At 36.2% G+C, this 12,568-nt stretch overlaps 1 protein-coding gene across 2 annotated transcripts in view; it reads left to right on the top strand.

Annotated features, from left to right (window-relative positions):
• LOC135364491 (serine/threonine-protein kinase greatwall) overlaps positions 1-12,568 on the top strand; it is a 37,466-nt gene that overhangs the window by 3,846 nt on the left and 21,052 nt on the right. For both annotated transcript variants that reach the window (XM_064591963.1, XM_064591962.1), the window contains exons 3-4: positions 8,501-8,640; positions 9,568-9,656. In XM_064591963.1, coding sequence (XP_064448033.1) covers positions 8,501-8,640; positions 9,568-9,656 — 229 coding nt within the window. The remainder of the gene's footprint in view (positions 1-8,500; positions 8,641-9,567; positions 9,657-12,568) is intronic.

Raw genomic sequence — 12,568 nt, 5'->3', positions numbered from 1 at the left:
TTGGGGTGGGGTGGAGGTGGGGGCATGGAGGACAACACCTTGATCTTTTTTCTTTTAATGCCTTCAACTGACTGGATGGGGTCCACCCAGATTATGGAGGGTCATCAGCTTTTACTCAAAGTCTACCTAAATGTTAATCTCATCTAAAACACAACTTCAGGGGCGCCTGGGTGGCTCAGTCGTTAAGCGTCTGCCTTCAGTTCAGGTCATGATCCCAGGGTCCTGGGTTTGAGCCCCACATCAGGCTCCCTGCTCAGCGGGAGGCCTGCTTCTCCCTCTCCCACTCCCCTGCTTGTGTTCCCTCTCTCGTTGTGTCTCTCTCTGTCAAATAAATAAAATCTTTAAAAAAAATAAAACACAACTTCACAGCAACATTTAGGTTCATGTTTCACCAAATCTCTGAGTACGATGGATTAGCCAAATTGATACATAAAAATTAACTATCCCATAATAGTACCTACCTCAGAGGTTGTTATGAAATTTTAATAGGTTAATATAAAGCATGTAGAACAGTATCTGGCACATAGTGCTAAAAATATTGGTAAGTAAAGGACATATACTAGGAATACTATATAAAGTTTGGTATATAGTAAGGAAAGTATTGGGAAGTGGTGGGTTTTGAGCATGTGCACTTTGAGAGTTGCTTGCTTTTCTTTTTTTTTTTTTTTTAAGATTGACTTATTTATTTATTTAACAGAGAGAGAGAGAGAGAGAGAGAGACAGCGAGAGAGGGAACAAAAGCAGGGGGAGTGGGAGAGGGAGAAGCAGGCTCCCCGCAGAGCAGGGAGCCCGATGCAGGGCTCCATCCCAGGACCCTGGGACCATGACCTGAGCCGAAGGCAGACACTTAACGACTGAGCCACCCAGACGCCCCTTGCTTTTCATTTCTAATGAAGAATCTGAGGGAGCGGGAATTGGTGAAGATATTTTGACTACAAATTCTGGAGATCTGACTCCTGAGATGGTCTCTGGATTAAATGTTTGGTGTCTCCAACAGCTTCTGTTCAGTATGCACAAACGGTTTTCTATGAATGGATGGGTCTTAGGATGTAGATTTTAGACCCCAAATATGTAGTTTACCAACAGAACACTCATTCCTTTTATAATTTGATTTGCCTTCTGGGAGTGGAATCCCTTTATCCTCGATATGGTAAAGGTCTCTTGTAAGTCTGTGGAACATAATTGTGCGACACTTCAACTTTTTGCTATATCAAAAGCTTGAAACTGAACAGAACCTGATATCCAGCTTCAGACTGTACACCTGAAAACTCAGGATAGACTATAAAAATAGAGTCAACCCTAAAACTCTTTTGGTACCTGATGGTTAAATCCATTTCTAGTCTTTCAGTAAATCTGTGAGTATATTTAAACTGACATTAAATGTGGTTTCAAAGGCTTAGTGGGAAGACCAGAAAACTTTGGAGAATAAGAAGTTTTTCTAGGACAGTGGTGAGCACCCTATTTAGCACCTTTTTGCATTAGGACTAATTCAGGATCAATAAAAGTTTTTTACACAGTTTAAGTACATGAAATGGGATCATATTATACTTACTATTCTACATATTTTTTTCCACTTCCTGGTGACCTCATCCTTTCTAATAGCTACACAGAATTACATGGATTTATTTAGGAATTCTGTAATTTTTATAACAAATGTCCTATTAATGAGTTGGTTTGGGTTCTTTTACAATTCTAAACAACACTCCAACAAATACCTTAGCATGAATTGCAGTACCTGGTTGTAATGACCATCTCTGTAAGAGACAAGACCTGGTAATGCTGTGGGGAAGGGTTTTGAAGCAAAGATACAAATTTATATTGAGGGAATTCACCCTCAGAGTCCTTCAGGAGACCCCCTAGGTTCTAAGAAAGGCAGATATGCGGGTCTACTTTATAGGATGGTTCACTGTCTGAGAGAGTTGAAAAAGGGCGCCTGGGTGGCTCAGTTGGTTAAGCGACTGCCTTCGGCTCAGGTCATGATCCTAGAGTCCCGGGATCGAGTCCCACGTCGGGCTCCCTGCTCGGCAGGGGGTCTGCTTCTCCCTCTGACCCTCTTCCCTCTCATGTGCTCTCTCTCTCTCTCAAATAAAAAAAAAAAAAATCTTTAAAAAAAATACAGAGTAGCAGTAAGAAGGTGAAAACTAAATACTGTAAGAATAATTGACTTTCCATCTTTTAAGCCTGTGGTGAGCCAAATCTGGCCCACTGTTTCTGTACAGTCTGTGAGCTGAGAATAGTTTTGACATTTTTAAAATGTTGAAAAAAATCGAAGGAAGAATAATATTTTGTGATACATGAAAACTATATGAAATTTGAATTACCATGACTAAATACATTTTATTGGAACATAACCGCATCCTTTTGTTTACTTATTATCTATGGCTGCTCTTGTGCCACATCAGAAGAGTGAGGTAGTTGCCACACAGACTATATGGCTTGCAAAGCCTAAAATATTTACTATCTGGCTCTTTACAGAAAAAGAAGGAAACATTGACGTATTCCATTCGCAAAAAAGGTAGGGAACTATTTAATCACACAGGGTATATGGAACAGTATGGAGTAAAGGCATTAGAGAGCACCAGGAAGAATTAAAAGATTAAAAAGATTAAAAACAATATCCTATTAGTTTCAGGTGTAAATCATAGGATTTTATAGATTATGAAATGATCCCCACAGTAAGTCTAGTTGCCATCTGTCACCAAAGTTATTGCAGTGTCATTGACTATATTTCCTGTGCTGTACTTTTCATCCCTGTGACTTATGTATTTTATAACATTTTTTTTTAGAAGGGGGAGAGTAGAGGGAGAGAAAGAATCTTAAACAGGCTCCATGCCCAGCACAGAGCCCAATGCGGGACTCGATCTCACGACCCTGAGATCATGACCAGAGCTGAAATCGAGTTGGCCACTTAACCAACTGAGCCACCCAGGCTCCATAACAGTTTTAGAGAAGGAGAAAAATATATCATAAGTACATGCTGAAATTTCCAATTCAATGGGAAATTATAGAATTTTTACTCCTCATCTTTGAAAATATATAACCTATAAAAATATTTTGAAAAAAATGTATTCTTTTACCCTGACCATCTGGGTTCTTAACAACATTAACATAATTACTGGTTTGCTTTAACTTATAACATTATGTATATCTAATACTTTCAAAATAACAATATCAATATTGTTTTCTTTTAATTTTAATTCAATTAATTAACATATAATGTATTATTGGTTTCAGAGGTACAGGTCTGTGATTCATCAGTGTTATATAATACCCAGTGCTCATTACATCACATGCCCTCCTTAATGTCCATCACCCTGTTACCCCATACCTCCACCCCCCCACCCCCCCACCTGCAACCCTCAGTTTGTTTCCTGAGATTAAGAGTCTCATGGTTTGTCTCCCTCTCTGGCTTCATCTTGTTTTATTTTTTCCTCTCTTCCCCTGTGATCCTCTGCCTTGTTTCTTAAATTCCATGTATCATTGAGATTGTATGGTAATTGTCTTTCTCTGATTGACTAATTTTTGCTTAGCATAATACCCTCTAGTTCCATCCATGTTGTTGCAAATGACAAGATTTCAATTTTTGATGGCTGCATAATATTCCTGTGTGTGTGTGTGTGTGTGTGTGTACACACACATTTTCTTTATCCATCTGTCGGTGAACATCTGAGCTCTTTCCATATTTTGGCTATTGTGGACATTGCTACTATAAATATTGGGGTGCAGGTGCCCCTTCAGATCACTACATTTGTATCTTTGGGGTAAATGCCCAGTAGTGCAGTTGCTGGGTTGTAGGGTAGCTCTATTTTCAACTTTCTGAGGAACCTCCATACTGTTTTCCAGAGTGGCTACACCAGCTTGCATTCCCACCAACAGTGTAGAAGGGTTCCCCTTTCTCTGCATCCTCACCAACATCTATCGTTTCCTGAGTTGTTATTTTTAGCCATTCTGACCAGTGTGAGGCGGTATCTCACTGTGGTTTTGATTTGTATTTCCCTGATGCCAAGGGACATGGAGCATTTTTTTCATGTGTCTGTTGCCATTTGGATGTCTTTGGAGAAAAGTCTGTTCATGTCTTCTGCCCATTTCTTGATTGGATTATTTATTCTTTGGGTGTTGAGTTTGGTAAGTTCTTTATAGATTTTGGATACTAGCCCTTTATCTCATATGTCAGTTGCAAATATCTTCTTCCATTCTGTCAGTTGTCTTTTGGTTTTGTTGACTGTTTCCTCTGCTGTGCAAAAATTTTTTATCTTGATGAAGTCCCAATAGTTCATTTTTACCCTTGCTTCCCTTGCCTTTGGAGACATGTCTAGCAAGAAGTTGCTGTGGCTGAGGTCGAAGAGGTTGCTACCTGTATTCTCCGCTAGGATTTTGATGGATTCCTGTTTCACATTTACGTCTTTCATCCATTTTGAATCTATTTTTGTGTATGGTATAAGGAAATGGTCCAGTTTCATTCTTCTGCATGTGGCTGTCCAATTTTCCCAACACCATTTGTTGAAGAGACTGTCTTTTTTCCATTGGCTATTCTTTCCTGCTTTGTCGAAGATTAGTTGACCATAGAGTTGAGGGTCCATTTCTGGGTTCTCTGTTCTGTTTCATTGGCCAATGTGTCTGTTTTTGTGCCAGTACCATACTGTCTTGATGATTAAGAGCTTTGTCATAGAGCTTAAAGTCCAGAATTGTGAGCCACCAGCTTTAGTTTTCTTTTTCAACATTCCTTTGGCTATTTGGGGTCTCTTCTGGTTCCATACAAATTTTAGGATTTTTGTTTGTTTCTTTGAAAAAAGTTGATGGTATTTTGATAGGGATTACATTGAATGTATAGATTGCTCTAGGTAGCATAGACAGTTTAACAATATTTGTTCTTCCAATCCATGAGCATAGAACGTTTTTCCCTTTCTCTGTGTCTTCCTCAGTTTCTCTCATGAGTGTTCTATACTTTTCAGTGTACAGATCCTTTGCCTCCTTCATTAGGTTTATTCCTAGGTATCTTATGGTTTTCGGTGCCACTCTAAATGGGTTCAACTCCTTAATTTCTCTTTCTTTCTCATTGTTGGTGTATAGAAATGCAACTCATTTCTGTGCATTGATTTTATATCCTGCTACTTTGCTGAATTCCTGTATGAGTTCTAGCAATTTTGGGGTGGAGTCTTTTGGGTTTTTCACATAGAGTATCATGTCATCTGTGAAGAATGAGAGTTTGACTTCTTCTTTGCCAATTCTGATGCCTTTTATTTCTTTTCGTTGTCTGATTGCTGAGGCTAGGACTTCTAGTACTATGTTGAACAGCAGTGGTGAGAGTGGACATCCCTGCCATGTTCCTGACCTTAGGGGGAAAGCTCTCAGTTTCTCCCCACTGAGAATGATACTCACTGTGGGCTTTTCGTAGATGGCTTTTATGGTATTGAGGTATGTTCCCTCTATCCCTGCACCATGAAGAGTTCTGATCAAGAAAGGATGCTGTACTTTGTCAAATGCTTTTTCTGCATCTATTGAGAGGATCATATGGTTCTTGTCCTTTCTTTTATTAATGTAGTGTATTATATTGATTGATTTGCGGATGTTGAACCACGTTTGCAGCCCAGGAATGAATCCCACTTGGTTGTGGTGAATAATCCTTTTAATGTACTGTTGGATCCTATTGACTAGTATTTTGGTGAGAATTTTTGCATCCATGTTCATCAGGGCGATCGGTCTGTAATTTTCCTTTTTGGTGGGTTCTTTGTCTGGTTTGGGGATCAAGGTAATGCTGGCCTCATAGAAAGAGTTTGGAAGTTTTCCTTCAGAAGAATAGGTATTAATTTTTCTTTAAGTGTTTGGTAGAATTCCCCTGGGAAGCCATCCGGCCCTAGGCTCTTGTTTGTTGGGTCAATATTGTTATACTAACACTAAAACAATTCAATTTAGGATTTTTTTTTTTTTTTGCAGTTCTTTTTATCCTTGGGATATACTATCAAAATTCTTTTTTTGTTTTTTGAAGTCACTTGAAATCATTTTTTGCTTGATTATGAAGCTTAAGATAGTGCTATGGTCATTTGTTTCCCTTTTGTATCGTAGATTTCTACTTAAAAAAGGGAATCCATAAAAGTACTAGAAGAAGGGGCAATGGGTGGCTCAGTCGGTTAAGTGTCTGCCTTCAACTCAGGTCATGATCCCACGTTCCTGGGATTGAGCCCCATCGGGCTCCTTGCTCAGTGGAGAGTCTGCTTCTCCCTCTCCCTTTGCCCCTTGCCCGGCTCATACTCTCTCGCATGTGCTCTCTCTCTTAAATAAATAAAATAAAATCTTTCAAAAAAAAAAAAGTACTGGAAGAAAACTCATGGGAATATTTTTTAATCATAAATTGGTGTAGGTATTTTAAGTACAAAATAAAACATATATAGACACAAAATACCATTTACCTAATCAAATAGCAAGTTTGGAGAAAATATTTTTCATAAAATACACAAAAGGCTAATTTTACTCCTATATAAACAGATTTTATACATCAATAAGAAAGAATTAAATACCCCAGTAGAAAAATGGGCAAAGAATAGAAGTGATTCACAGAAGACACATAAAAGACCAAAAATAGGGACACCTGGCTGGCTCAGTCAATGGAGCATGTGATTCTTGATCTTAGGGTTGGGGTTCAAGCCCCATGTTGGGTAGAGATTACTTAAAAATAAAATCTTTAAAAAAAAAAAAGTAGTGTAAAATGGGGCGCCTGGGTTGCTCAGTCAGTTAAGCGTCTGCCTTCGGCTCAGGTCATGATCCCAGAGTCCTGGAACCAAGCCCCGCATCAGGCTCCCTGCTCAGCGGGAAGCCTGCTTCTCCCCCTCCCACTCCCCCTGCTTGTGTTCCCTCTCTCGCTGTCTCTCTCTCTGTGTCAAATAAATAAAATCTTTAAAAAATAATAAAAGAAAAGAAAAAAATTTAAAAAAAAATAGTGTAAAGATCCTAAATCTTAAATAAACATTTAAGCAAGTCCATTTTTTCTTAGATTGACAAAAATAAAAAGGATCAATAATTATTGTTGATGAGGATGTAAGCAAATAAACATTATCATGAGCTCAAATAAAGTATCTGTTTACTTATTTATTTACCTACTACTAAATTATAAACTCTTTCAGTGCAGAGACACCTTATTCATGCTTATATTCTCAGTTCTAGCACAGTGTGTAGCACAGATTTTGGGCTTAGTAAATGTGTTAATGATTGATCTCCTCAACAAACATTGACTAACCTGTATATACCAGGGAAACTCCCGACCTAAAGAGGAAAGAAAGGACTTTGTTTTATGAAGTTCTCATTAGGCAGTATTTTATACCTTAAAACTATACAAATTTTTGAGAATAATGACTAGTGCATGTAGAAGGAGGAATAATAGAGCTTTGCAACCACATAGCAATATTGGATTCAGACAAAAATCATCTGTGGTCACATGATGCTAAGATCAGTGCTTGCAGATTTGTTGGGAAACAGGTTTTTTACATACTCTCAATGTATTTCCCCCATTACTAATTAATTATCAAGGGGGTTAAAAAAAGTACTTCTTCATTGGAGAAATCTGGAAGTCCCACCTTAACAAGTGATCAAAGTCAACATCCCCAGTAATGGAACATGCTGACATTAGGTGTCTCATCTGGTGGGAGTGTCTCTAAGAAAGAGTCAACATTACTTATTTACAATTACTGCCAAAAATGCAAACCTGAATTGAATAATGAGGAGATAATCAAATGTCAAGAAAGACTAAAAGGCGAAAATCTGTCCCAGATTAAAGGAGACTAAAGAGACATGATAACTAAATACCATGGGGGTCCTGGCTTGGGCAGGGGGGTGAGAAGTCTTATCAAGGACATTTATTTAGATACTCAGAGAAATTTGAATATGGACAATATCAATTAGATAATAGTATTAGTGTTAAATTCCTGGAATTTTATTATGCTGTAGTTATGTAAGAATATCCTTGTTAGGAGATACATGAAAAAGAATTTTGTGGTGACAGGTCATGACCTCTTCAACTTTATTCTCCAGTTATTTAGCAAAAACTTTAAAGCTATAAATAGCAGTTGTTAATGTTGTCACATTTTTTAAACTGTTTAGTCTGAATAAAAATCATGCGTTTAAGATATTTATGTTAATAATTGTGTTCCTTTTTTAATTATGTAACAATTATGTTATTAACAAACATTTATTTCATATTCATATGTGTGGAGAGGAAGAAAGCAAATGGGCAAAATGCTCACAGGGGGTGAATCTAGATGAAGAGTATATGGAACTGTTCTTATACCTTTCTGTAAGTCTGAATTTTTATTCAGATTAAACAGTTTAAATTCAATTTAAAAAAACTAAATGGCAACATGAGCAAACTTGGTATTAATGTGTACTGAATGAGAGCAAGAAAATGTGTCTGTTAAAGAACAATGCCAAAAATATATAACTAATACCAAATAATGTTTTTAAAGTAATGATATTATTTTTATTTTGTAACATTTATATTCCTTTTTGATAGGTAATGGAATATCTTATTGGTGGAGATGTCAAGTCTCTCCTACATATATATGGTTATTTTGATGAAGAGATGGCTGTGAAATATATTTCTGAAGTAGCCTTGGCTCTAGACTATCTTCACAGACACGGAATCATCCACAGGTAAAGACTGACTTTTCTACAAACTATTACTAAAAAGCACAAATAATCAAATTATGGATTAAATATTTGAGTTTGAAATATTTGCATAATCATTTGCCCATGTATCTGGATTATCTAAAGTTTGGTAGTAACTTGTGTGAGTTTAGAAATTCCATCAACTCGGGGCACCTGGGTGACTCAGTTGGTTAAGTGTCTGCCTTCAGCTCAGGTCATGATCCCAGGGTCCTGGGATCGAGCCCCACATCAGGCTCCCTGCTCAGCAGGAGGCCCGCTTCTCCCTCTCCCACTCCCCCCTGCTTGTGTTCCTGCTCTCGCTATTTCTCTCTCTGTCAAATAAATAAAATCTTAAAAATAAATAAATAAAAGCACTAAGTTTAAAAAAAAAAGTATAAATTCCATCAACTCTTCTTTTGTCTCCCCTCCCTGTGCTTTGAATATGTTGCGTTTAGCATGGGTACACCATTTGTTGTGAAGAATATTGAATCTTTTTTCCACTCCCTACTGTCATATAAAAGTGCTCTACTTTATAATGCCAACTGACTTGCAGTGCGCAAAGAAAGTCATGTTCTAAGTGGCTCTTCTCAGTTAAGGCTTAATCTTACCCTCCATGAAAGAGGTAAATATAATTTTGGTGTGGCCTGAGGTTTATTTTATCAAATGAGGTTTATTTGTTGTAGTGAACTATCTATGAATAATGCCAAAGATAATCTAGTATTAAATCAGTTAACTTTCTTGTAGGTTCAAATACACAGAAGATTATTTACTTTTGAGAGTTGTTTTTCGCACTTTCAAAGCCAACAATACGTGCCTTATTTTAGAGAAAATAGGGTTTGATTCTTCTGTAACTTTCTGGGTTTTTCTCTGCTAATTCTAACATTAACACTAGCTCTTTTTTAATTATCTGCTATTTGTCTTCTGTATGTGCAGGGATTTGAAACCAGACAATATGCTTATTTCTAATGAAGGTCATATTAAACTAACAGATTTTGGCCTTTCCAAAGTTACTTTGAATAGAGGTAAGAAAAATAGCAGGTAAGTACCTTTTTAAAAACCCAACAACTAAGAAAATAAATACCCAACAACTACATACTATTAACTTACACTATTTTGTTAGTTTATAATGCTAAAATTTGATGATTATTTGTTCCAAAAAAGACTAGAAAGGTATAATGATATTTCCTTTCAATTGAAGATGAAAAATGGAAGAAAAAAAAAGATGAGAAATGGAAATCATTCCTAAATCATCAAGGGTGCTCAAAGATCTTTGGATCTTCAAAGAGGAACTCACAATTTCTGTTCTTCTGACTTTTTGTCTCTACTGAAACTAGTTTGACCAATTAAACATCAGTAAAACGACTAAAATAACTATAACATGATAAACAGTAATACCTACAGAACTTATTCACACTGATAGGACCACCACCAAGACCTTGATAAACAAGGGGCAAAGAAATTGATCACAATCCACACACACATATATATGGGAGTATGTTAATTTCGCTACTGGTAATGAAAGAAATACTAATTTAAAAAATAATGAGTGAATCATTTCACACTGTTAAGCTAGGCAAAAAAAAAGAACTGAAGATCTAAAATTAATGAGACTGCAAAAGCACAGTTAGTTTTTTCAGAAACATTGTAAATTAGCACGGTACTTTCCAACGGATATCTACCAATGTGTTTTAAGAAACAAAAGAGTTTAATTCTTTTTGACCTAATTAGTCTATCTTGGAATTTATTCTAAGGAAATGGTTCAAGAGAACAAAATATATGAATAAAACTTTGTAGCAGCATTGTTTCTAATAGGGAGAAACTAGAAATTACTTAAGTTTATCATAGAAACATGGATACTTGAGAGCTTATCAACTTGGTAGCATATTGTATTCTCTATTAAAATGGTAGCAGATAGAAATAAAAACAGGATAGCAAAAACCTGGGCTTATAACTTATAAACCACGGGATTATAATTATTTGAAAATAAATATAGATCTATAATTCTTTATCTGCAAGTACAAAAATTCTTTATCTGCAAGGACAAAAAACTTTTGAATACCTGAAGATTTTCATTTAGTTTGATAAAAATCTGACCTGAGCTGATATGGGCTATGTATGGTTTTTATTACTCCCATTTCATGTAACTACTCAGATTCTTCACAGCAGTAATAATAATATTTGAGTACACGTGGCTAGATCAGATGCCACTAGGGATGTTCCTTACTGTACAGTATACTGGATATTTACCCAAGGAAAACAAAAATACTAATTTGAAAAGATAACGTGCATCCTTATGTTTATTGCAACAGCATTTCCAATAGCCCAGATAGGGAAGCAATCCAAGTGTCCATCAATAGATGAATGGATAAAGAAGATGTGGCGTACACACACACACACACACACACACACACACACTCTAGAATATTACTCAGCCATAAAAAAGAATGCGGTCTTGCCATTTGTGACAACATGGACAGACCTGGAGGGTATTATGCTAAGTGAAATAAGTCATACAGAAAGACAAGTACCATATGATTTCACTTAATATCATGGAATCTAAAACAAAACAGACAAAAAAAAGTGGAGACAGAGAACAAACTGATGATTGTGGGGGAGAACAGGCAAAAGGGCAAAATGTGTGAAAGGGAGGGGGAGACACAGGCTTCCCGTATGGAATGAATAAGTCATAGGGATGAAAAGTACAGGATAGCAAATATAGACAATAATATTGTAAAAGCATTGTATGGTGACAGACGGTAGCTACACTTGTGGTGAGCATAGTATAACGTATAGAGTTGTTGAATCACTAGGTTGTACAACTGAAACTAAGGTAAAATTGTGTGTCATACCTCAATAAAAAAACAACAAAAAAATAAAAAAACACTATATATTTATCACATTACCTTTCTAAAATCTAAACATCTTTTAATTGTGAGGCAAATTTAACTCCCTGGGTTTCAGATAAGATACTGGAAAGTCATAAATCAGATATTTTGTGTTATGGTGATATAACAGTTTAATATTTTTTATTTTATTTTTTTCCTATCTGATGATTTATTTAAAATTTGGCTCCCATGGTGAACCTGCCTGGCTCAGTTGGTAGAGCATGCAACTCTTGATATGGCAGTCATGAGTTCCATCCCCACATTGAGTAGATGGCTTACATAAAAAATAAAAATAATAAAAATAAATAAAATAAAATACAATTTGCCTCCCAAATAATTCTACATTTGTATTAGTATAAATAGTAATATGACAAACATCTTTTAAGTATACAGATTCTGAATTTGGTTTTTCTCTTTTTTTAATAGTAGTAAAAAATTCATAATAAAAAATTTGCCATTTTTAGAAAGTGAATTTTTTTTTTTTAAGTTCAGTAGTATTAACTATATTCACATTGTTGTGCAACAGATCTCTAGAACTATTTCATCTTGCAAAACTGAAACACTATACCCTGATCTCCCCTTCCCCCCACCCCGGCAACCACAATTCTATTTTCTGTATCTGTGAGTTTGATTACTTTAGGTACCTCATATGAGTAGAATCATAGAGTATTTGTTGTTTTGTGACTGACTTATATCACTTAGCATAATGTCCTCAAGGTTCATCCATATCGCAGCATGTAACAGGATTTCCTTCTTTTTAAAGGCTTAATAACATTCCATTATACGGATATATGCCACTTTTTTTATCCATTCATGTGTCAGTAGACATTTAGGTTGCTTCTACCTCCTGGCTATTGTGAATTATGCAGTGAACATGAATGTATAAATATCTCTTAAAGACATTGCTGTCAATTCTTTCCTGTACATACCCAGTTGTGGAATTCCTGGGTCATATAGGAATTCTACTTTTAATTTTTTGAGGAGCTTCCATTGTGTTTTTCATAGTGGCTGCACTATTTAACATTCCCTCCAGCAATGTACAACGTTCC

Source organism: Mirounga angustirostris, unplaced genomic scaffold (assembly GCF_029215605.1).
Source record: "Mirounga angustirostris isolate CCGP_5_RB_7025 unplaced genomic scaffold, mMirAng1.0.hap1 SCAF_5, whole genome shotgun sequence".
Taxonomy (NCBI): domain Eukaryota; kingdom Metazoa; phylum Chordata; class Mammalia; order Carnivora; family Phocidae; genus Mirounga; species Mirounga angustirostris.
The sequence above is the reverse complement of the archived record's forward strand: the minus strand, read 5'-3'. Positions and strand labels throughout refer to the sequence as shown.